General features: G+C 37.8%; 2 protein-coding genes and 1 long non-coding RNA gene across 3 annotated transcripts; 2 read left to right on the plus strand and 1 right to left on the minus strand.

Moving 5' to 3' along the window:
• Positions 1 to 8,065: 8,065 nt before the first annotated feature.
• Positions 8,066 to 14,342, plus strand: LOC110801493 (inactive protein RESTRICTED TEV MOVEMENT 1-like). Its single transcript, XM_022006861.2, has 3 exons — positions 8,066 to 8,180; positions 12,264 to 12,475; positions 13,851 to 14,342. Exons 1-3 carry the CDS (start codon positions 8,165 to 8,167, stop codon positions 14,175 to 14,177), a joined length of 555 nt encoding a protein of 184 aa, XP_021862553.1. The 5' UTR covers positions 8,066 to 8,164; the 3' UTR covers positions 14,178 to 14,342.
• A 216-nt stretch (positions 14,343 to 14,558) lies between these two features.
• On the minus strand, positions 14,559 to 17,515 carry LOC130469486 (uncharacterized). The gene is made up of 4 exons (XM_056838827.1): positions 17,147 to 17,515; positions 16,268 to 17,064; positions 14,751 to 16,023; positions 14,559 to 14,681 (listed from the first exon to the last, which is right to left on the minus strand). Exons 1-4 carry the CDS (start codon positions 17,513 to 17,515, stop codon positions 14,559 to 14,561), a joined length of 2,562 nt encoding a protein of 853 aa, XP_056694805.1.
• A 7,001-nt stretch (positions 17,516 to 24,516) lies between these two features.
• On the plus strand, positions 24,517 to 25,416 carry LOC130469024 (uncharacterized). Its single transcript, XR_008929392.1, has 3 exons — positions 24,517 to 24,683; positions 24,799 to 24,837; positions 25,339 to 25,416. It is a non-coding gene; the product is annotated as an uncharacterized lncRNA (long non-coding RNA).
• The last annotated feature ends 370 nt before the right edge of the window (positions 25,417 to 25,786 follow it).

The following is a 25,786-nucleotide window of genomic DNA, read 5'->3' on the forward strand; positions in this document are numbered from 1 at the left end:
TTACCGATTAAATAATATGCTTTTCACCTCAGGGCATATCTATTAAAATCCGGCATCCTAGAATGTATTCCAGCTAGAACTACGCGCGACCTGATTCTGACAAGATACGTAGGCAATCCTTACCAAGGATTCGGTCCAATCAAGTAAAAAAAAACATATATACATTGTGCAAAAAGTGTTAGACATATATAAAATATAAAAAGAAAAGAGGAGAAGCAAAGAAAGAAAATAAAAATAAAATACGCCTTAATTAAAAAATGATAAGAAGGAAAACAAAAGTGCTAAGGAATGAAAAACAAACACAACTGAAATAAATAAAGGGCACCTACACCCTAGCAAGAACTACACTATTCTAGTTCTTCCGGATCATCAAATAAAGTCTTGTAGAGGGCAATGTTCACAGGATCCACCCCCACATTCTTCTGCGCTGCCCCTATATCAATCTCCATAAGAACCGGCTCCTGGACACTAACTTCCAAAGATGCCAAGGCTTCAGAAACATTCTCAGTTTGAATAGTTACAGCCCGCTCAGCCTCAAGGGCACAGACAATGGTGGGGGAAGGATTATCAACATCAACTGAATTAGTCACTGTTTCTACTGGCGGTTGAGCCTTCCTAACCCATACATTGTTCCGGCGACGATCTCCGCGAGAGCTTGCATTTCTTTTAGCAACGGCAGGCCCCTTCATGTTAGGCATCTTCTTAGGCCTAGAACTGGAATGGGGAGGAACTTCCTTTCGCTTTCGATCAGGACGAGCTTTCACAGTCTTAATACCACGGGTGCGAGGATTGGCAGAATCACGGCCCTCATATCTAACCCGAATACGAGGTATCAAAAGCTCATCCGGCTCCCCATTTCGAGTATCGGTCCTCACAGCTTTATCATCGGAGCTCATCCACAACTTGTAGTTTTCAGAAAGACCCACAAAGCCATTTGTAGCTACGTCCCAACGCGGGAGACCATCATAATACTTAGCCCACGCTTGAACCCGTGCTTGTGAAAAGGCCGCTACTTTAGGTGGTACCGTATCAGAAAAAGGGATAGTCTGCCTTAAGCCGTATTGACGCATGACTCGGTAAGGAAAAATATAAATGGGCCGGGATAGCCCCAACAAAGAAACATAAACCGATACATCAGAACCCCCCGTCATAGTAGTCAAATCCCACCACGGTACCACCCACTTAATAGAACAGATACCATGAGTAAAAAAGGAGGCCCACTCGGCCTCATCCTGGCCTCGGTGCAAATACTTCCGGTTACCCAAGGCTATAGGGCGATAATGTTTAGGATCGGCAGGAGTTTCTAAGAGCCTAAGTCGTTCCATGAGCCAAATCTGCAAAAAAACGGGTACGATCAGATCAAAAAAAATAAATAAACAAACGAAACCTGGGGCGTAGTTTCAACGCCCAGGACCAGGCGCCGAAAATTCTAACGCCCAGCCATGGGCGCTGAAACTCAGCTCCAGGCAGGACGAGTAAAAAAGTATGCAAAAAAAAAACATGCGCAAGGAAAAGATCGATTACCTGCAGCAATAGGGGGCTCCCCTTAAAAAATTCAGGTTTGGCATCCTTCTTCAGCTCATTCGCACTCAGCAAAGTCTCGGCAACAACCAACGGTATAATAGAATAGCAACTTTCCATCTGGCTAATCAAGGGGATCAACCTTATGTCACCGAACTCACCATTGTTATTCGACAGCAAATAATGATTCAACAAGCAAAATACAAGGGCTCGAATGTTCAATTTCTGTTCGGTCATATTTTTACTAGGCCTAAAGTGATGTTTTACAAGCTTTGCCAAATTAACCTCATCACCTACAACAATCTCAGCAAGCATGTTAGCATCTAGTCCCAGGAAAGCCCCTATGGTTATTTTACCCTCTTCAATGGTGCCAGGGGTGGCAGGAGTAGCATTAGTAGGATAACCAAGGATCGCAGCAAATTCATCTGGCAAAGGACATATTTCGTTGCCCCGAAAGACAAAAACATGATGATCGGAATCCCAAAAGCTTAGGGCTGCATGCAGAAAGTTATAATCAATATTAATTTGTTGTAAGCCTAAAAGTGCCTCTAAGTGGTATTCTTTCAACAAAGCCTTTTCTGTAGGAGTAAGGGCTCGTAGCCAACGCCTAACAGCTCGTTGGAGTGAGAAGGGAGGAATCGACATGACAAAAGAAAGGAGGAATTAAGGGTAAGCAACTACAAGAGAAGAAAATTGAGAGTAATGGAAAATAGGGACGTATCTAGCCCCTATATATAGCTGAAGACATTAAGTGACATCCTGATCCCATTCGGAAACGCGTTAAGAAATCCGAAAACCAAAAATCGCTAGGAAAAGACCTTCCGCGCCCACGGCTGGGCGCCGAAATAATTAACGCCTAGCCTTGGGCGTTGAAAATGCAGCCCAAGGCCCATATTTCACAAAACGCGAAACGGGAAAGGACTTAAAACCGTGTTGCTAGACACGAGGCCCTATTGCAATCAAGATCAAGCCCAAAAGCACCTTTAGCACCCAAATAGCAAAAATGAATGTTAAAACTTGGTCGAAACTTAGACTCGTCTCAAGGAATATATGTGTACACTTTTCAAAACAAATATGAGCAAAATAAATATCAAGGTCATTCTTCGAAACACCAAAAATATATTGTTAAGTCGTTGGTTTCTCAAAATGAAAAATGTTTGTCTGTCAAAAGATTAATCCGGGCCAAGCTAAACTGGATGTTATTGGAAAATAAACTTTGTCGCCCAAAAACTGAAGTCGCACTCCACGACTTCGCCAAAATAGCACACCACTATAAAGGTCGCTCGCACATACGAGCACGACCCCAAACATGATTAAAAGACGTTATAAAATACGTACCTCTCTTGGCGAAAAATGACCGACAAGCCCAAGTGCTTGGGGGCTCGCGGAAAAAATATATACTCCAACAAAGAGTGTGCGGAGTCAAAATCATATTCCCGGACTACGCTATACACAGTCCCATGTTTGGATAAACTCAAAAGAACGGGTTTCGACCTCAGAGAAAGGTCGCCGTTGACACTTGTACATGGTCCTCTGATCAAAGACCAAGTGGTGGCAAAAATCGAGCCGTAAAGACTAGCTCAAAACCACAAAAGAAGACGGTCACAAGACAAAGGTCCGTCTAAACCCGTTGTCAACCCACATTCAGGTTACAACTAAGTCCGAGCATCCCTCGAAAGAATTCTCCCTTGCAAGAATGAATAAAAGAAATTCTCAAAAGAAATCACGATGAAAAATAGGAACTTGCCCATCTCAGTTGGCAAGATCGCGTCACGAACCACGCGAGTTCCAAATTGAAAAAAACGAATTCAGGGACGTCCACCCTTAGCGGACAGGGCTCGCCCACCCTCAGCGGGCGGGGTCTGCGCCACTAGCCGCGCAGGTCCACAATTTTCGAAAAATAGAATCTTCAAAAACAAAATGAAACAGGCTCGCCATCTTCAGCTGGCGGGGTCTGCGTCGCAAACCACGTAGGTCCTTATTTTCAAAAAGCGCAAACAAATTTCAAAATAGATTCGTCCACTTCTATCGGACGGGGTGTCCACCCTTAGCGGACAGGTTCGCCATCTTCAGCTGGCGGGGTCTACGTCACAAACCGCCTAGGTCTTTATTTTCAAATTTCAAAAACAGATTCGTCCACTTCTATCGGACGGGGTGTCCACCCTTAGCGGACAGGCTTGCCATCTTTAGCCGGCGGGGTCTGCGTCACTAACCGCGCAGGTCCTTAGTCGCTGCAGCGATAACTTTTTCTGGTTTTCCGTTTTTCCAAAAAAGAACGATGTGAGTAGTTTTCCTTTTTTCCAAAAATTAAAAGGATTGGTTTTCCGTTTTTTCCAAAAAAGAACGATGTGCTGGATTTTCCTTCGTTTTACGTCCCATAAAAACAAGGGGTTTTTCTCGTTTAGCTAACCCTGAAAATGAGAATCTTTAAAAACATTTTTACCTCGTGATTGGGCTTGGCCAGGCCCAATTACACCTTATAGCTTTGATTTCGAAAACATCTGTAGCTACTCCCAATGACAAAGTGAGGGAGTTTCTACGCCTCTTTAGATACTTCCAATGACAAAGTGAGGGAGTTTCTATACTATCTGTTGACAAATCCCAATGACACGTGAGAGATATGTCGACACTTCAAGTGATGACCCTTAAGTCAAATGTTATCACTCGGGGGCTCGTGAGACCCTCGCAAAACAGGTCACCATGGCTTGTGTGACGCACTCTGTCTAATACTTTGACCATCGTCTTACTCCAAGACTCATTCAAAGTGGGGGCTAACTGTAGACACCTACTTTTGTCCCCATTCCCGAAAGGGAAGGTTCGATGATGATAACATAAATCTCCACTTGGCAACGCATCTCCTATAAAATAACGAATCTCAATCACCCTTTTCATTTCACCCGAAACCTGCTATTTATAGAAACCTGCTATTTATGGAAACCTGCTAAAAATAGTAACTGCCGTAATGGGTAGTTGTTAAAAGTGGCAAGTCATAAAAGATAGAAACCTGTCAGAATTAGGTGTTGCACTCCAACATAAATCCTAAATGAGATAGAAATTGTGAGAGGAATCCTATTCCTAATATGATTCGAAAATAAGAGTTACGTATTAATTAAAATCCTAACGAGCCTAGAGTTCGTAACGGGCCCAGACGCATCCCGTCATAAAGTTAATGCGCACTAAAAGACTCGAACAAGTCTCAAACACTCCGGATTCTAAGAGTCCGAATCTGAGAAGGAAAACGGCCCAGACTCTATTTTCAACGCCTGGCTCTAGGCGTCGAAATCTTCGGCGCCCAGTCCTGGGCGCTGAAATTACCTGGGACGTGTTCTTTCCTAATTCCTCGTGGATTAGAGCTCTAAAATTCTATCTTTCCACGAACTCTTTTCTATAAATATAGCCCCAAGTTCGACGTGAAAACACACAAATATTATTCTGAGTATTGACTCCAACCCCTAAGCCTAAGCCTCACGCTGCGAAATTGATCCCGCGTTCTGTCGCAATCGATCCAAAAATCGAACAGAACGTATCCTGTCTCGTATCTTGAGATTCGTTAAATAAAAGGAGAAATAGCAAAGTCAAAGTGGTTAGTTTTCTGAGAACCGTGACGCGCCTCTCAAGGGTGCGTCGTAATGTGTCCCTTTTCCATGATTTAATTGCTTTCCTCGCCCTTTTATGAACTGTTAAACTAATTAAATCTGATTGTTCTATCACGCCTAATAAAGATAATATTTTGGGAAATTGGATTATCATGCTAGGTCCCTTTAAGCAATTTAAATCAGATAATCGCGATCGATCTAGTATTATATGCTGCATATTGTTAAAATCAACCCAGATTAGTTTAATAGTTAACGCATGTCCCTTCAATTATTTATGCTGAGCTAGTAAAGATATCCTGCCTCTGGAGTTATCGACGAGCGAGTACTCCTCTCGGTAGTTACAGTCCCCCGAACCCTCAATCTCTACCCTGCGGGTGTACGTTGAGAGATCCCCACACTAGGGATCACAAGGGAACCTACGGCCGTCGTGGTCAAACATAATTGCACTCCCTTTATGTCACGATAACCGGGTTTTGTCAGTTTTTCTCATTGTCGTTAAAAACTGAATGGCGACTCCTATATTACTAGTCAATTGGGTGTAAACTCACAGGAAATCCAATTACACTTGATTTGACAAAAAGAAGCGTCACACCCACGAGGGACGAGGTCACGCATTAGCCTCGTGCTTTTTCGACCCCCTCACAGGATCATAAATCATACATATAGATAACCATTAATACTATATTATATGCACCATTTATAACAGTTGACACTAAAGCTTTTGCAACTGTTTCAAGGGTCAAGTTCGATCGGGTCCTTTTTCCATAGTTTTGCAAGTCCTTTTTAGTAATTTAGATAATTTTAAGATAGATGGTCTCAAGAGAACTCATAATTCTCAAGCCAAATTAAAGATCATCTAAAGATTAGTTGTTATTTTCATCTGCATCCCATAAATTTCACGAATCATGTAACTAACTAACATCGATTTACTTAGATAAAAGTTAGTGCATGATGGGACCCTGTGCTTATTAGCTAAAGTTGATAATTTTATCTACAAAGAGTCAAAGAAAAATCATTAGGGAAATCATAACTATGGCTCTTATTCTAAATGAAGGTCAATCGCATGGCTCTTTGAAGGAGGTGAAGATGCGGATAAGCAAAGATCAAAATATTGACACGGGGAGCAATCCGAAGTTTGATATATCTGAAGAGATTTCTAATATTGAAAATTGCAAAAAAAGTTCAAATGCCCAAAGTAAGATGTAGAAATAGCCATAGTGACATGTGAATTGAAGGTGATTCATAGAAGGCTGGAGAGAATTTGAGATCACTAAAACTGGATCAACCAGCTGTCTTGCCAAAGCCAGAAGAAACTGGTGATCCTCCAACTAAAATGTAGGAGATAAAACTTAAACATGAAATGTGAAACACAATGAAAAGAAAAGCAATTAAGTAAACACACCATATGAAATCAAATGAAGATTGATAATCATTGAAATAAAACCTTGTAGCTCAAAAGTGAATAACAATTCTTATATATCAATCATCACCACCACTAAACCTTGGCGGTATAGAGAATCGACTTGACAGTACAGAGAACAACAAAATCCAAAAGAGGGCTACTATGAATGGTACCAAAAAAACATACAGAATGATCATCCTAAAAGGGGCCGAGTAAGGTCCCTAATTGAAGAAAAAAAGATGCATTTCTCAGATCAACGTAAGACATAAAATACCTACAAATAAATCCCAGATCAATTATAATAAAACAAGGCGAAACTAACAATCAACCCTAAATCAAAAACATAAAAATTACTTGAATTTCTCTCAAAAATATAATAAATTTATAGAAAACAAAGTTAACACATACAAATTTAGGAACATGGTGAAAAATAAAACCTGCAAAAAATTCTTGGCATGGATTTTGAACGAATTTCGATGGTGAAGAACAAAGAATTAGGTTTTTGAGGAGAAAAAGATAGAGAGGAAAATCAGGGATCTTGAGAACTCGCACAAGCTCCAGCGTCAACTGCAACGTCTCATGTCAATCGTGCGACGGCCACCATGTTATGCATCTGCATAAGCGGTAAAGCCTATCCCAATATGTCATGGTTGCTGAACAATTCTACATTCATAGAGATTAAAACTTGTTGGAATTCAATTGAAAAATTACGGGGGAAATCAGTGAATTGGAAAATGAAAGTATAAATTGGTACCTAGCTAGGGTTCGTGAAAGAATGGCGGTGAGAATTGCAGACGAAATTGGGAGCAACGGCAAAGGAAGGCAATGTAATTGTAGCGAAATTGAGGGAGTCAGAAATTTAGCAGCGATTATCTGGGAAGTTTTCCGATGAGAGCAGTTGATTTTGGAGCGAAGAGCCGAGTAGTGTGAGTTATTGACCGAGTTCACTAAAGGTAATCGTGGGAAGCGGTGAGGGAGAATTGAGCGGGATATTGGCAAAATAAAATTTTAGGCGAAATATTCTATCTAAGCGCGTTTAGGGGACACGTGGTACCCACGTGACTTTTATCTGTAAATAGCGACGATTTGTAGAGTCAAAATATGTTTCGACACTTTAGTACGTCGAAATTAGCAAATTAAATTTCGCGGAACAAAAATCCCATCGACCCTTTCTTAAACCGTCCAAGCTATTCGGTCTAAGATGTATGTTATTTTTGTAGGGTAAGAAAGAGGGCGAATTCATAAACCTTATTTAAATATTTAAATGAATTCATGAACGTTAGCCGTTAGGCCCCTTTATTATCATTTTTCGAAAATGGTTGGAATTGAAAAACAAAAAACAATGACATTTATTTGGTCTCTTCGTTTGGCATACTAAACGGTTGACGCTCGTTTTGGTTGGTTAGGAAGGGGTGGGATTTCAAAGAGTCAAAGTCGTTTTCAAAAGTCTTGTAGTTCCCATAAATTATTGGAATTAGGATTAAATTAATGCGATTTACCTCTTCATTTGCCTTAGTTGACGCTTTGGTGGGTAATTAGGCACTATAAATTAGTGGTTTCAATAGTTCAATGTAGTTCAAATTATTAAGAACTTAAGAAGAGGTCTTAAACAGCCAAATTTATAGTTGATTGTTATTCTTGAAGTATGGATGATTCCAAAAGTAAGTTTTATATACATTATATTTCTTGATCAATTATGTTTATAACATTAGGATTCATTTTATATTACTAGATGGCATATGTATGTTGTTTGATCCTCATTTTAATGTGTCCGTGATAGAGATTGAACCTCAAATCGGTTTAAATGTCCTTTTTCACCATGTTAAGTTTAAATCTCTTATTGACTAGTGGTTTTTTTTGTTCTTTTTCTCTTCTGGTGCCCACTAGAACTTGTCGCCCGTCTTCCTATTTCGAAACATGATGACAATGAAGGCGAGTTAATATACTATGTATTCTCCTTATTTATTAATTGTGCACCATGCATCTCTATTATATAAAGGAACAGCTGAGGTCTTTTTGGTAAAATAACTTTTCGTGTCCCCTTTTGAAAAGTCCGTTATACCCTCGATCCTTGGCCAAAACCTCAAACTCTTCGCAAAACCTGCTTCACTTTCTCAATAGAAACTCCGCCACTTTCTCTCTCCTCCTGTTGCTCAACCGTCTGCCGATCTCCGCCGTGGCCACCATCAGTCTGGTCGGCCTTCCAGCGCTTCCATCGTCGTGCGCTTCTCTGCAACAAGAAATGCTCTAGGTAAAGAAATTCGCAGGACCACCAGAAACAGGGCATCAATCACACACCTTCCTACCTCCGCCCTCCTTGCTCCCCGATCGTCACCACCAACAATCTCACCGGCTGTGCCTAATATGGTACTTGAAAACATCTTTCCCTAATCTCCCTTTGCGTTTTCTATTTACATTGATTTTCCGATGTTAGGGTTTTGAAATCGGGGGTTTAATCATGGTTTTGAGGGATGGTAACAAGTCCGTTGTCTTCCATCACAGCCGCAGCCGCCACGACTGGAGCCGTCTTAAGAGAGAGAAAATAGGAGTAAGGGAAACGAATTTGCGAATCCTGATCTTGATAGATAAACTCTTCGAATAAAGTTTTTTAATTTTTCCTTTTTATGGTGTTGGGGTTCGTTTGTTGTTTAAATTGCCAGATCTGGAAATTAATTTAGCAATTATTTTGATCTTCTGCATCTTGGAGTATACCTATCAGTTTTTATACCTAATTACAAATAACAGTGGTATCCATGTTAGTGATTTCATGTGTAATTGATGAATTTTTTGAATGTCCAAGGATTTCGTTTGCTATGTCCATTGTCTTCATGTCAAGGTTAGTTGCGATTCCTATATTTCATTGGTTTAATATTATCTGGTTTTTGCTCATGTTTACATGATGATTAGACATAATGAAGATTTTGTTTTCAATTGATTCGTTTCCAGATTTTAGCTGCAATTAACATTTTAAGAGTTAAATAAGGGTTAAGAATGTTCATTGCAGCTAGGCTTCATTGTTTCATTAAACAGGTAAAGAATGTCTTAAAATGTTTTTGTTTCATTGTAAATTTGTAACTAGAGATAAATATTTTGGCTAATATGTAAGGTACCCTTGCTGTCTTAGAGGAAGAGGTCAAGGATTTGAATGGGAGGCTAAGTCGACTTGGGGAAGAGGCAAAGATGGATAAATTGAAAGGACTACAGATGTACAATTTGTTTGGGTATATGCTGCTATAAGCTTATAATAATATTTTTAGCATGTTAGTAGAAGAAGTCTAAATTGTTAAACATCTTATATGTCAGTCTAAATTGTTATTATTATCTCTAAAGAGTTAAGAGTTAATATCTATTGGTATTATTATATTAAACATCAATTAGTTAATACTTAAGTCTAAATTGTCATATTATTAATTATCTAATTTGATTTTAACAATTATTTAGACAATTTGATTTTAACCTTACATAGCCTGTACTTTTGTTAGTTTAATTAGTCAGTGTTTACTTAGTCAAATCATCTAAAGATTTCGTCTAAATTGTACAGGCTAAATAATATGACAATTTAGACAATTTAATCTTTAGACAAGTTACAACTTGATTTTAACAACAATAACAAATTTTCTTGCTAATTACTTAATTCAAAATTATTTAATATGCAATTGTTTAAAACCCTAGAAAGTTCAAATTTGAAATTCGAGTGAAGCATCGAATGGATCGAAACAATGAACAAGAGAATTGCGTAAAGTGATGTTGCAATTATTTTTAAATTATGTTACTGAAACTCCATTCTGATCAACTATTTTATGAGAATTATTGAATTTTTGAACTCTGTATGAATAAATTTTCAATTAACCTTCTCCATTTGCAGCTGGCGTGACATTGGTGGAAAAATGCATGGACGGCCTAGAAACCCTTCAAAGCCCGAAGAGAAGCCGCTTCTGCTACCAAAGCCGCTCAATTACGCACTCTTCAATCCCAATTTATCAACTATCATCACAATCTAAAGTATTTATCTTTCTCTCTCTGTGTGTCTCCCTCTCTCTCTCACACGCAACTATGATATCTAATATATATATCTTTTTTGAATATGGGTTTCAGTTGTCTCCGTTGTCTCTGTTGTAACCCCAGAGAAAATCGTTGTATCTAATTGCGGCGATTCAAGCGCTGTCCTTTGCCATTAAGGCGTCGCAATTCCTCTATCTTCCGATCATAAGGTATATTTACCTCTTAATTATTATTTATTGTTTAATTATTGATAATTAAGTTGAAGGAAAATTAAATTTTGCCTGAATTGATTTATGATTTTGAGGGATGATTTTGGGGGATTTTCTGTCGTTGTCGTCCATCAATTTCTTAGGGTTTCCTATAATCTGTAGAAAAAATCGATCTTTATTTGATTTTTGATTTGGGAATTTTCTGGGTTTGCTTCATGTTTATCTAAAGAACAAGGCGTGGATTTTCTGTCCCTGTTCATTTTGAAATCAATATTGCGTTTTTTTTGTGATTTTATCAGCAAATTATAGAAATTCAGAATAGATATTTTGATTTTTGACTCTCTCAAGTTTGTTCTGAAGTCTAATTATATACTTTCTGCCACGGTAATACCGCAATTTACTCTTCTTTCTGTTTGTCGTTGGGTAAATAATTTGATTTTTTGGTGATTGAATTTGATTGGTGATTGAATTTTTTGGTGATTGAATATTGATTGGTGATTTCCTCAGAATTTTCATCGATCTTTGTTTGAATTTGGTTGAATATTTTGCAGGTCAAAGTTGAAGGATGATTCGGTTATATTTTTTGAGAGAATATCACGTGAGGAATCGGAAAAGGTTGAGGCGATTATCTTAGAGAAGAGCAGTGATACAGCGCCCTGTCAACCCAGCGCTCGATGCTTATGGCTTTTGTTGTTGCTCAATACCGTGAGATGAATGCTAAGACAGCAGCAGAACACTGCAGCAGAACACAACAACTGCTACATCATTAGCCAGCAACAGGTGCAGTAGCAGTTTGATTTTCTGGAAAAAAACAGAAGAAAACAGCAGCACCTGCACTTCTGATATGTGCAGATTGGTTCTTCTGATAGTGTTTGGTTCAGCAGCTGCAGGTGCAGTTTGATTTTCTGACTTCTGATATGTGCAGATTGGTTTTGCTGTTATCTTTTTTATTTCCCTTTCAGCTTTGCTTATGCGTATGCTACGCTGTTACACTTACGTTGTTACGTTTTTAATGAGTATCATTCATTGGTGTTATTGTTGTGGTTGGCCGTTTCTATTCAATTTTTGATTTTCAGTATTGTTGTGGTTGTTGTTACTGTTTGAAAGTCATACTGAAGTGCCAGTTGACCATGTGATCAGATCACTGTCTACTCTCTGCTACATTGTTGATTAAATGTTTAGGCACTCAGCCTATTGAAAAACCAAATAGTGCTTACACTAAGCAGTTTCTGATAGCAGCCTATTGAAAAACCAAATAGTGCATATACTAAGCAGTTTCTGATAGCAGGTGTTGAGGTTGTCGTGTGGAGTTTTATTGTCAGAGAGAAGTAAAGATTGGGAATCATACAGAACCAGTGTGAACTTATTTGTGATGATTAATTGTAATACTACAGTTTTATATAATCTCGCACGCATCGCGTGCATATAAGACTAGTGTAATATGTTCTAGGGAGATTGTGGTAGAGTTTTGTGTGCATATATGGTCTTGAGTTGTACACTTAATTAATATTGAATTTACATGACTTATTTCAGCTACGTCGTCGACGCTTATAAAATTGGGTCCAGGTGGCAGTTCGTCATCTGGTGATGATGCCTGGGACGAGCAAAGGAAGATTACTCAAATATTTATTTCATATGGAAAGTACAGTGTAACCTCCCTGCAGTTTCAGTACAAGGAAGGTGGAAAGTTGGCTCTTTCTCCTGTGTATGGCAATTCAAAACATGATTCACCCAAATTTTCTACGGTTCTCTTCGTCACAACTCTATTACTTACAACTTTAACTTCTATTCTAAAGCATTTTATTTTCCAAGTAGAGTATTGGGGGCGAATTGGGGATATATACTCATAACTATAAGGAAATTTGGTGAAACACTAACTTTAAGTTTAGTGTTTTTGTGAATTGCTACCTTTTGGAAAGAAAATTATATTTTACTCCCTCCGTCTCTTTTTCTTTTTGACGTTTGGTATTTTTCACGCGTTTTAACGATTAATTAATTTGCATCAGGATTCCTCAATGTTTTTATTTAACCAAGATAAATTACGTTTATTTATAATGTTTTCACTTTTATTAAAATTATGATATTGAGAAATGAAAAAATATTTAATGTCCCAATGGAAAAGTGTGAAAAATTTAATGTCCCAATGAATTTAATTGGTTAAATAATAATTGGATACAAATTTTGATAGAATAATAAGTCATTTATGTGATAATATAAAAGGAAATGTAAAGAACATTTTGAAATACCCAAAAAGGAAAACGTAAAAAATAAAAAGAGACGGAGTGAGTAATACCTTATAAATTTGGTTTATTTGACTAATACTACCATTTAACGTTTTTCGTTAATGTTTCTGTCTTTAAACTCCACCACAACAGTTATTTAATATGACAAATGAACAAGATGATAACTGAACATAGATGTTTAAAAGAATAGAAGGAATACACGTTGGAAAACATTAATGGAAAATGTAACTAAACCCAACTTATAAAATAGTTAAATTTTAAAAAGTTATTTTAAGGTAACAATTTACAAAATCACCAAAATACTTGAATAAACAATTGTCTCCCTCTTTTCTTGTCATCCGGGGCCCTGTTTTTCTTTTGTTATTCTAGACTTTCCATTTATATTAAAATGTTCACATTTTTCTAATTTCAGATTTTGGAAAAAATTAAAAAAATTAAAAATATTAAAAATAAAAGTAATTTGGATTGTTTAAATAAAAAATAAAATGAATCTCAATCTACATTAATTAGTTGTTAAATCGTGTACATGCTACCAACACTCAAAGGACACAGGGAGTATCACTTGTGACTTTTGTTTTATTATTATTACTTACTCCGATCCGTATGACTTTGTTTGCAAAAGAACTACAACTTTTTGTAATTTTTTATATTCATAATTGAAGATATTAATGTTTGAAATCATGCATTGACAAACGTGACTAAATAATTATGTCGTTTAAAAAAGAACAGAACAAGTATATAATTAACATGAGATAAGTCATTTGTGGTCAAATTATGAGCTCATAGGTGTGATTACTTTGTTTATTTTTAATTTTGTTTTTTAAAATGTGAATCAACGAGTCATGTCAATAAGATGGCTTTGTGTGTATATGTGCAGATAACACTCAAAGATTATACGGAGTATATCACTGGGCTTACTGGTTACTGTACCGGGAGACTTGGCTTTGGATTCGGCTTATGCAACGACGAAGAAGAATACACGTGGATCTCGTCATTCACAATTGAAACTAACAAAAGAAAATATGGACCTTTTGGACATCCAGGTCAGAAATCAAGGTCTGGGGATGATACATTTGAGTTTCAGATCGGACCAGGCAATCAATTCGGTGGATTTTATGGCTCTTTTGGTTGTGTACCCGTCCAGAGTGGAATTGATCATGAGGTTGCACTCACGTCCATTGGAGTTTATTTGAAGCCCTCATGAGTCATTATTGAGTCATGACTCGGATGTTTTCTCATGCAGCTGTTTGTTTCTTTGGTTAATTGTTTACAACTGTTTAGAAGTTCTGCTGATGTTTAACCAGCAAGTTGTTGAGTAACAAATTATGTATTCACTTGGCTAAGGACATTATTTGCTTCTAGTATTGATCTGCAGTTTCTTTTTTTTTTTGTTAATAAGGAGTAACTTAGATTAAAACTTTAACGGGCAAACCAGCATAATTCAGTACAGCAAAACCAAAAGCCATAGTTTAACTACTTTCACTGGGGATAAGACTACAGCCACATATGGCCTAAAAGTGACGAAGCGAACATGCTTCCAAAAAATTAGTTTGATTGTTTTCTGGCATGGGGGGGGGGGGCGATGTCAATGCACTGATCCAATAGACTCAGCTGGTTCCGTGCCCTTCTTGCTATGTGATCCACCTCCATCAGTTGCTCTCTTCTTCTGAACTTCAAGTATAGGCTTCCTTGGTGATTTAGCAATTCCCTACATTTGCCAAATAAATTTGTAATTAAGAAAGGAGACTGGAGCTTGGTGACTTGTGATGTTTTCTACAGCTTCTTTACAATCTGAAATTATGGTGGTGCTCTGCCAGCTCTTGGCTATGGTCCATGAGATGGCCATCAAAATGGTTTGCGTTTCTGCAGCTGTGGGTGTGATAGTGCTAAAGGTTCCAGCTATGCCAGCAATGAACTTTTGATCTCCATCTCTGCATGCAATAACATAGGAGGCAAGCAAACTGTTTGTACAAGAGGAGGCATCACACTTAACAATAAACTTGGTCTGGATTGGAGGCTCTATATGCATTGGTTTGTTCTGTTTTATGGTGTCCTTTTCTGTGGTTTCAAATTCATTTGCCAGCCATATTGTTTGTTTACACCAAGGTCCAATGCTTTTATTTTCCTTTTGAAAGGTCCATAGGTTCCTTCTGTTCCACAGTCTCCATAGAGAAAAGGCAAAAACAGTTTGATTGGGAACATTCATGGTTGAAGGTTCGATGCATTTAAGATTTTCAAAAAACCAGTTTTCAAAATCATTTTGCAGATGTTTGAACTTGTCATTAAACTCCAGTTGGTTCCAAAAATCAGTAGCTCTAGGGCAGTAGAGGAACAGATGGCCAATATCTTCCTGGTCATGTGGGCAGAATTGGCATTTTCCATTTGGGATTATTTGTCTACTTGCTAAGTGGGAGGCAGTGGGAAGTCTATTCCAAAGAATTAACCAGAGAAAGAATTGTATTTTTGGGGGACATCTTGCTTTCCAGACACAACTCCATTTTTCACTAGGGGTAGCTTCAGAGAATTTGTTATTCCACACATGATTATAAGCACTTTGAAGGTTGAATTTGAGGCCATTGGAGAGGCTGCAGTAGGGGGCATCTTCCCCAAACAAGGGAATGGGTATAGCCTTAATCCAGTTAAGAATATTGGTGGGAAGTATGAAGGACAAATCATTTAGACACCAGTTACCATTTCTCATGATAGAGTCTAACATTTTACTCTCTTCACCTTTATTTAAGGGTCCATGGGTTATGGATCTAAGACTTCCTTTCCCTGTCCAATTGTCATGCCAAAGGTTTATATGAGTCCCATCCCCAATGCACCAAGAGGTTAGCTTACTAAACAAGTCCCACCCTTTCCCAACATTTTGCCAAATGTGAGACCCTTTTTTGAAACTAGTTGGGTTGACCCTGTTGGTTATATACTTATCTTTGACTAAGGTGGTGGCCAAGTTATTTCCAGTATTCAGTTTCCAACAAAGCTTAGTCATTTGGGCTTGATTATGAATGATTGCTGCTCTTATATTGAGGCCTCCTAATTCCACATCCCTACAAGATTTTAGCCAAGAGACAAGGTGGGTTTTCTTATTTTGGTTGTCAGAACCCCACAGAAACCTAGCACAGGTCTGATCAATGTCGTGGAGGGTTTTCTAGGGTAAGCTCAGAACTTGCATTGAGTAGTTAGCAATGGCACTTAGGGAGGATTTAATGAGAACTAACCTACCAGCTTTACTCAGACGCTTAGCTTTCCATGAGGCAAGTTTATTCTTGATTTTCCTGCCTAGATAGCTACCTAGGTCTCTTATCAGTTAAGGGAAAGCCTAGATAGCTACCTAGGTCTGCACTTGGTTCAACTTTGAGAGCTCCACAAAACAGGTTCTTTTGGTTCTGGGGAGTATGCTTGGAGAAATAAATTCTGCTCTTAGAAGTGTTCATTTTTTGACCTGACTCTTCCCAAAACTTTTCTAACACTTCATTTAAGCTAGCTAGGGTGGCAGGTGATGTGTCTCCAAACAGCAGGAGATCATCAGCAAACATAAGGTGGGTTACTGGAAAACCTCCCTTCCTTAGACAGAAAGGTTTCCAATGTCCCCCACTTTTGGCTTCTGAGATTAGGTCAGCTAGATATTCCATGCAGATTATGAAGATGTAAGGGGATATAGGATCCCCTTGCCTAATACCCCTAGAAGTTTTGAAGGTGGGTGAAGGTTTCCCATTGATTATAATAGAGGTAGAAGGTGAAGCTACACAACTGAGGATTAAGTCAGTAGAGGGTTTATCAAAACCTTTCCTAGCTAGACAAAACCTAATGAAATTCCATTCTAGTCTATCATAAGCCTTTTCCAGGTCAATTTTAAGAGCAAACCACCCATTCTTTCCTCTTTTTGATTCCATTGAATGGAGAATCTCAGTAGCTGCAATATAGTTTACCTCACACCCTCTACCTGGAAGGAAGCTGCTTTGATTTTGAGAAATCATATCTTTAATGTGAGGTCTGATTATGTTGATAAGGATTTTTGACACTATCTTATAGTTGGCATTGCAAAGACTGATAGGCCTAAATTGCTTAATGGTTTCTGGGTGGTCAGTCTTTGGGATAATACAGATTGTAGTGTCATTAATACACTGGGGAAAGGTTTTAGAAGCTAGGACATTGTCCACAAACTTATACAGGTCTTTCCATAAACTTCCCTAGTGTTGTTTGGTAGAAATGGGCATGTAGCCCATCAATCCCTGGTGCTTTCATGGGGCCTAGGTCAAACACAGCTCTCCCAATCTCTTCCACATTAGTGGCATAGTCAATGTTGATTTCATTTAAGTAGTGGTGTGTTTGGCAAAGGGGTATATCAATCTCTGAGGTAAAGAGGTTAGAAAAATAATTGATCACATGGTTAATCAGCTCATTTCCTTCTATATCACACCCAGCCTCAGATTTTAACTTCAAGATTTTATTTCTCCTCCTCCTTATAGTTACAGAAGTGTGGAAATAGGTGGTGTTCTTCTCTCCACTATTTATCCAGTTTTTCCTAGACCTTGCCATCCAGAAAGCCTCTTCCTGGTCATAAATAAGGTTTAGCTCTTTGGAAAGGTCCTCATTCAGATCTAAAAGGTGTTTGCTGGTTGGTCTAGACTCTAGAGCTTTTTGGACACCACTTAGTCTAGCAAACAAAGTTTTCCTTTTGTGGAAAATGTTCCCTATGTTTTCTTTAACCTAGGAGGCCATTGTAATGGAGATGTTACTGAGTTTAGTGACAAGTTCAGAGTGATCATTATCTAAAGAGTTGTCAACCATGGTTTTAAAACCTGGTTCTGCATACCAGAGAGGCTCCAATTTGAAAACTTTTTGACTCAAAACATTTTGACTAGTGATTTGATCAGTTACTAGTTTAATTGGATTATGGTCAGAAGTTTCTCTTGGGAGTGTGTGAACAGTAGTATTTGGAAACAGATTCAACCAATGCATATTAGTCCAATCCCTATCAAGTCTTTGGTAAATGGGATTTTCCTTTTGTTTATTAAACCATGTAAACCTACTGCCTACACATCCAGCATCAACTAGGCCACACTTGTTCATTGCATCCACATAACTGTCAGCTTTGTATTGTTTTAAAGGATTCCCACCCAATTTCTCTGATTGACAAGTAATTTCATTAAAGTCTCCCATTACCACCCAGGGAATAGTCACATGTATCGACATATCTATCAATTCATTCCAAGACTCTAATCGACATTTATATTTAGTACTAGCATAAATTGCAGACAAGAAGAATTTAAAAGGGGGGTCAGTGTTTACCTCAACCACAGCATGAATAGCATGTAGGTCCTTCCCTATCATCTGGAGATTGATGAAGGTGGGGTCCCACAAAACTACGATCCCACCAGAGATTCCATACGGTTCAGCAAACACGTATTTCTCAAAGGGTGTCTTCCTCATGATTCTCTCTGTGTGTTTTGGGCTGGTTTTTGTTTCAGTGAGGATTAGGATTTGGGGGAGGTGCTCTTTATAAAGGTGGTTGATGTTATCTTGGAAGCCACGGCGGGCAATTCCCCTACAGTTCCATGCTACTGTGATCATTGGATCAGGGATTAGATGAGTTCGGGAGAACTCCTTGTACTTCTTCTGAGTGAGGGGGTCGATTTTGTCGATGAACTCCTGGCTCCTCTTGCTCCATAAGACCTTCTTCCTTACCACAAACTCCAACTCCATCTCGCAATCCCCTTCCTCTATTTCCTTCACTGGTAGGACCTTGATCTCCACCTGTGGGAGGTCCTCCGTCGTTGATATCACCATTAGGGCATTTGTCCCTTCTCCAAAGGTACCCCTCAAAATATTTCGTGAAGTCAGTTGCCAAGTCTTCCTTACTTGGGGCAGGATTGGAATTGGGTCGCTGAGGAATTCCAACTCCGGTGGGAACACATCCCAACTGAAGGTTGACTCCTTGCTGGTCATCCACCATCGTACAAATTTCTCCAGTACAGGGGAGAGAGCTTTGAGGGTTTTCATGTCTGGTAGGTGAAAGGGTATCATCATACCTCCTTTTTTTGGCGACATTTCCATGTCGTTGTAGGGGGGGTCGAGCCATTGTGGCTCCATCATGAACTTGCGTATCGTCGTGAAGGAAATAATGCCCTTGGTCCAAGTATGCATTCTATGTTAAGTCTAATAAGTGCGATTCAGTATTAATTAACAAGTTAATAATTCAGTGAGATCAAGTGAGCTGAATGCCTAGCTAGAGGCCGCTTCAGTTCAAGTGGAATTAATGATATTAATCCACAGCTTACTCTTGACTGAACCCGTAGGGTCACACAAATAGTACGTAAACGGATCAAGTATTTAATGGCATTAAATACTCTATCTATGGATATTCGGAATCGACGGATCTTGGTTTCAGTGGGAGCTGAGATCGTCACAAGCAAGAAATGAATACTCCGGAAACGATGATATTGCCGGAAACGGAAATATGGATCGTATCGGAAATATAAATACTATCCAAGTCGTAGATGTTGCCGGACACGGAAACATGGTACGTATCGGAAAATATTATCGGAAATGGAAATATTTCTGGAATCGGAAATATTGCCGGAAACGGAAATATTGTCAGAATCGGAAATATTATCGGAATCGGAAAATAATTCCGGAAACGGAAATATTAAATATTTGTTCGAAACGGAAATTAATTCCGGAATCGGAAATATTAAATATTGTTCGTATCGGAAATGAATTCCGAAAACCGGGAATTTTATCGGAAGCGTATCGTACGAATAAGCATCGGACGAGGCCTGCCGGACGAAGGCCCAGCACGAACCAGGTCATCGCCCAGCAAGCAATGGCGCGCCACAACACAGCCCAAGGCTGCGGCAGGCCTACCGCAAGGCAGGCCCAGCGCGCAGCTTAGGCCATGGCAGCCTCGTGGGCTGCGGTAGCTCGCATGGGCTTCGTGGGCGTGTGGGCTGTGCGCGGGCATGGCCTGCATGCTTGCGGGTCATGCTCGTGTGTGTGTTTGTGTCCATACATAATTCCTAAAACTATTAGGATTTGATGTATGATTAAATTCCTATTCCTATTAGGATTATTTAATTAAATAGAGTCCTTGTAGGATTCTAAGTTTAATTAAATCGTATCCTACTAGGATTCCAATTCCCTTTCCAAACCTCTATAAATAAGGGCCTAGGGTCATAATTTATACGGACGATTGAAGTTTTCAAAGGATAAGTTTTTTAAAGAAAATTCAGCCACACTCTTGCACAATAATAACCGAAATTCCTAAGCACCTTAAGGGCGATTCTAGTTGGTCAATCTTGAGGCGGATCCGGACGTACTGTGGACTATCTACGGAGGGACGACACTTGGAGTCCTAAAGACTTGTTCTTGTTCGGTTCGGGCGCAGCTAGGGAAGGCACGCTACAAAGTGTATGCATCTATACTATGCTAAATGATTGTGTGTAAATAATATGCTTTCCTGCCTTTATGGTTTTTCCGCATGATTTATGTATTGTCATATGTATCATAACCTAACAGTGGTATCACGAGCCTCTTATTATTTTCATAATCTAAATTGCATAAACATGGTTAAATATTACAAATTTGCAAGAATTAAAAAGGGGTGATTAATTCTCGTAATTGTTAATTAATTGCAAATTGCGTTTATTTAATTATACGTACGCAGTTTTTCGGCAGTTTCTTAGTTACTCATCCAAATCGAGTGATTTATGTGTCAATTCCGCATATAAAAGGCATTCTAAAATTTTGACAGAAATAGTATTTTTCGGCCGAACCCAGAATTCTCAAATTCGAAGTCTAACTATGACTTTTCGGAGGTTTTAGTTTTTCGAATGCAAAATTTCGTAAATTTAAGATGTTAAATTAAATATTTGCGATTCTTGTTGATAAATCTTGAATTTTTTATTGACCTACTGTATATGTTTAACAAGTTTGAATGCCTAGCCTTGTTAATTATGCAATCTAATTTGTAATTATGATTAATTTGTTGAAAATTGGAATAATTTAGAATTAATTTAATTTTCATAATTAGTTATAATTTAATTAGATACCTATGATTAAAAACCACCATAAAAATTGTAAATTTGTGTTACATTTTAAATTTTTATGACCTAGGCTTGAATCCATGTTAATCGGAAATCAATTAAATAATAAATTTTCGATTTTTCGCCCTAAAATTATGAAATTAATATTATTTATTAATTTGTCATTAATTTTGAATATAAATTTTTAATTTTTATGCGATTCGCACATATAACTTGCACGCACAAAGCAATGGACGCTACGTGTTACCCTTAAGAGGTGTTGTATAGTGCGGGCATGTGACGACGAGCAAGGGAGCTCGTCGCCCATGCGGTACGAATGCAGCGAGCAAGGGCATGGTGCACGAGCACAAGGCAGCAGACCTGCCTTCACTACTAGAATTTGCAGTTTTAACGACAACCAATTAACGACGAAATGAATTTTTTGTCGTTAATAGTCTATTTGCACTATGTTACTACGACAAGCCTAATTGTTGGTAGTAATTGGTTAAAACTAAGAATAAAAAAATTTAATAGAACTGTCGTTAATGTGAACAAGTATAATAAGAAAAAAACTCGGCAATTCTCTCATTCAATAACGCAATTCTCTGAAAATCTTTCAAACCCTAAATCTTCTTCCTCAATTTTCATCAATCTTCAATCTCCTTCCAAAACCCTAATCACAAAACTCACGATTCACATGTAATCGAAAAACAAAATTAATAAGAAGAACAAAAAAGCAAGACAGAAGAGGAATGAAATCAGGGAATTGAAGCTGCTATAGTTGGAGTTTGCTACGAAATCTACGAAATTGAAGGTTTAATCATCCGAGTTGGTATGTTTCGAATTTGGTTTTGGGCGTTTTTATGGTTTGTTGATGTGCCCATTACACACTCTCTAATCAGAATTCATCTGATTTTTCATCAATAAAATTAGTTATTTTTGAGGCTGGATTTTTAATTGCAATTCGGGGCTCATTTTTGCTTGAAGGTTTGTTTTGAATTTTTAATCTGATTGATTTCTTCATGAAAATTTTAATTCAGTGTTGTTTTTGTTCAATTTGGTAATGAATTTTTGTGGGCATTTGTTTGAAATGGAATATGTATGTTACGGTTCATAAAATCTAAGATGAGTTTGTTTGATAGCTTGTTGATTTTCTGTCCTTAAATTGCTCTTTCCAAAAATTAATCGACTGTGAATTGCTATGCTCAAGTCCTTGAACTTCAATTTCCTAATGTGTTTTCCATAGAGCGGAACAAGATATAAGGTTAACATTCTGTCTTTCTTGATGATATTATCTGTAATTCTGTAGATTATAATATTTTTTATCTTTGATCTCTCGTACTTCTGTATTTTCTGGTGTGTTTTTCCTCCTGAATAGACATAGAACTTGCAGCTAGTCTTGCTCGGTTAATATTGGTCTTGCTACTATCTATAGCTGTTGTAATTTGTTAGATTATTATATGCTTGCAGTTATCTACCTAAATTTGTGATGCAAGTCCCCAGTGTGGTACGTGTCATTATCGAAGTATATTCCATTGGCCATCTTTATTGTCCTCCTCCTTGCTGCCTTGTTCATCAACAATTACTTCCGCCTTGTTATCTTTTATTGTCTGTTCAGCTAGATTTGTTGCCTATATGCAGGCATGGTGTATCTGCATTGGAGTTTGATAATCAGGTATGATATGAACCAGTAAAATCTCAGTCGTTACTTAAGTTCTGGCTAATGATCTATGACTGAAAATATCATTATCATTCTCTACATTAGTTCTATGCATTCCGTGAATCATGTTCACGGAGCTAGAGTTGTCCTGTTTTGCAGTGTAAATTAGTTTGTCGGAATAATGTTCATTAATTGTTAACCATGCTGGATAAAGACAATGGCTTCTTTCCCAATCCTGTGCGAGTCTCTACTCAAATAGGTCATACCAATGCCTCTTGATGCAAGAAGACCTAAGAAAAACCTCACACACCTCATTTCAGTGTGATGGAAAAGAAAAATATTACTCAAATGAAAGATATTTCTTAACCTTCTCATTACTTTGTCTTTATAGTGACTCTGTAGTTGGAGACGACTCATTCACCTATTCTTACGTTTTTTCCTATCTCTTATAGGACCACCAGTACTAAATTCTCCTATACTTATTTCAGAAGAACTACTAAATCTACAGCCATCTATGGATGTCGTCGCTGAAGATCCATCCATTAACATGTTCTACTTGTGATAATTTTTTCTTCTCTTGCTTGCTTGTTGGTCTCTCAAATCATGTATGTGTTTGTTAACTTGTTTGTACTGCGAGAAGGAAAATCTGCCTATCTAGGTGTTTGCTTGAGACGATCTTTTCTTGAATGGAAACCTTTACTTGTGTTCTTGTGGATCAGTATGCGTATTGGTATGAAGAATTTCATGTATTATGTTACCCTGATATGTTTCTTTGTACTTTCCACAGGATAATAAACAGAAGATCGCTGATTTTCTTTCTTCCCATCCAAGAGTTACGAAGGTTAACTATGCTGGGCTTCCTGATCATCTTGGACGGTCTTTGCATTATTCCCAGGTGTTTTAAACGTGCTACAATGCATGGTACAACCTGATATGATACTCTATATGCTAGCGTTTTATATTTCTGCCTCAAGATAAAAAGATTTGCATACTTGTTGCAGGCAAAAGGTGCAGGATCTGTGCTTAGTTTTCTAACCAGTTCTACGGCTCTTTCAAAACACATTGTGGAGAAAACCAAGTATTTCAGCATTACTGTCAGTTTTGGTAATTTTACTCACTCATATTTAGCTAGAAACTAAATTATCTGTGAGGGATTTAACATTTCTTGAATCCCGCTGCATAATTTGGCATCTTTGGTTTTTTGGGTGTCCATAAATGAGCACTTATATAAACCTGTAACTTGATATAAGTCATTTTAGCTAACTAATGTTAGTTTCTTAACTTGGAATGTTAGTTTCTGCATAAGGAAGTGTGAAATCACTTATAAGCTTGCCTTGCTTCATGTCGCATGCTTCCATACCAGCTGCAGTTCGTGAAGCTAGAGGTTTGACCGAAGATCTTGTCCGCATTTCAGTCTGCATCGAGGATGCGAATGATCTAATTGCTGATCTGGATCATGCCCTGAAAACAGGACATGTTTGGCAAATTTATGTTATTTTAACTGTGAATATTCCAATTAAAGTACAATATTCCAATTGATGACTAATAAATAATTGTACACGAGATTAATATTACTGAAATATTGATCAGTTTGAAAATTGTCCGTCCTATTTTCAGGTGAAATTAATCAGCAGCACCAAGGTAAACAAAGGAAAATAAAAATAATTCTTATAGTGATTGTCATTATTGGAATAGCTACAGGCCTACAGCTGATGTACTCATGTACTGTATATGGAGGTGGAAGTGTCGAAAAAATGGTATTCCTCCCTTTTAACTCATTTGTACTGCACTATTTTGAAACTTGATTTCTGGCTATATTCTCTGAAAGGACATTGTTGTTGTAGTAATGATGAGATTTTAAAGCAAGGATATGCTATTGCAAAACTCAAAACCTAAAGATGGAACTAGTAAAGTGGAAGTTGTAGATTTACCAGTGTTCGGATTGGAAAAGTTGGCAATCGCGACAGACAATTTTCAGGAAATTAACAAGCTTGAGCAAGGTGGTTTTGGCACATTATACAAGGTAACTGCAAAAAAGTGAAGGGACACTTTTTTTAGTTTTTACTTAAATGATGTTCATTTTGTGTGCGGGTGATTACCAGGAACTGACAATCTGAAGATAATATGTTTGATTGCAGGGAAAATTAGAAGATGGACTGCATGGACAGAGAAAATAGGTAAATCTTCCTCGTCCCTTGCATTATTATAACTAGTCCACTGTGACCCCAATCGGCTAAGGTTTACCTGTAAATTAACGTAGGCTAGGGTAGAGAAACATCAGAAACATCAAAGTTGATCAAAGAATAAGTAAAAAAACAAATATCATCCCTCTCCTTGACTAAGACAAGATTCTTTGTAGTTTCAGTCATATTTTCCTCGCATTTCATCACTTACACATTGTGGACTCCAGAACGACAACAGTACACTTTAAATATGATGAACTGTTTGCATCATATCATCTTGCTCTAGGTTTGCGTATCAAGGAAAACGTATTGGAGTATGCTGCATTGCTGAATGCTGAAAATTGTTCAAACTTGAGCATTAGGCCCGTATAACTAAAAAATACAATTTGTTCAAAGATGTGGTTGCGTTCCATGAATAGCATCTTGTTCTGCTCTCACATTATTATATATAATCAATCGAATATCTGAAATGTCTGCTCCTTGCATCGTATACAGGTTACCAAAACTGAGACCAGCTCAACATATAGCTTCCTAAGGCAAGAAGGATGTTACTATTCAAACTTCACAGGCTGGATCAGAAATGCAAAAATAGGTTGAAGCCGCTACACATCAGTTTTAGATATTTGGTGCAAATTTTCATATTTTTTGTTCAAGAACAAGGAATATTTAGATTTAACTCTTAGTATAGAACAAGTTATTTGATCTTATTAGTTTGGTTGTTTTGACTCATTGAAATTGTTTATTAATTATAATACATATTTTGTGATTGATTACGTTTAATCTAAATTTAGTGTATTATTCAGTATACTTTTTATGATTTTGAATAAATTGCAGGTTATAAATATTTTTCATATTAACGACAAAATATATTTATTTTATATAGTAACATTAACGTCAAGATATTTTGTCGTTGTTGGACTATAACTAAAATCATTGTGCCAAT

Source organism: Spinacia oleracea, chromosome 3, assembly GCF_020520425.1.
Source record: "Spinacia oleracea cultivar Varoflay chromosome 3, BTI_SOV_V1, whole genome shotgun sequence".
Lineage (NCBI taxonomy): Eukaryota > Viridiplantae > Streptophyta > Magnoliopsida > Caryophyllales > Amaranthaceae > Spinacia > Spinacia oleracea.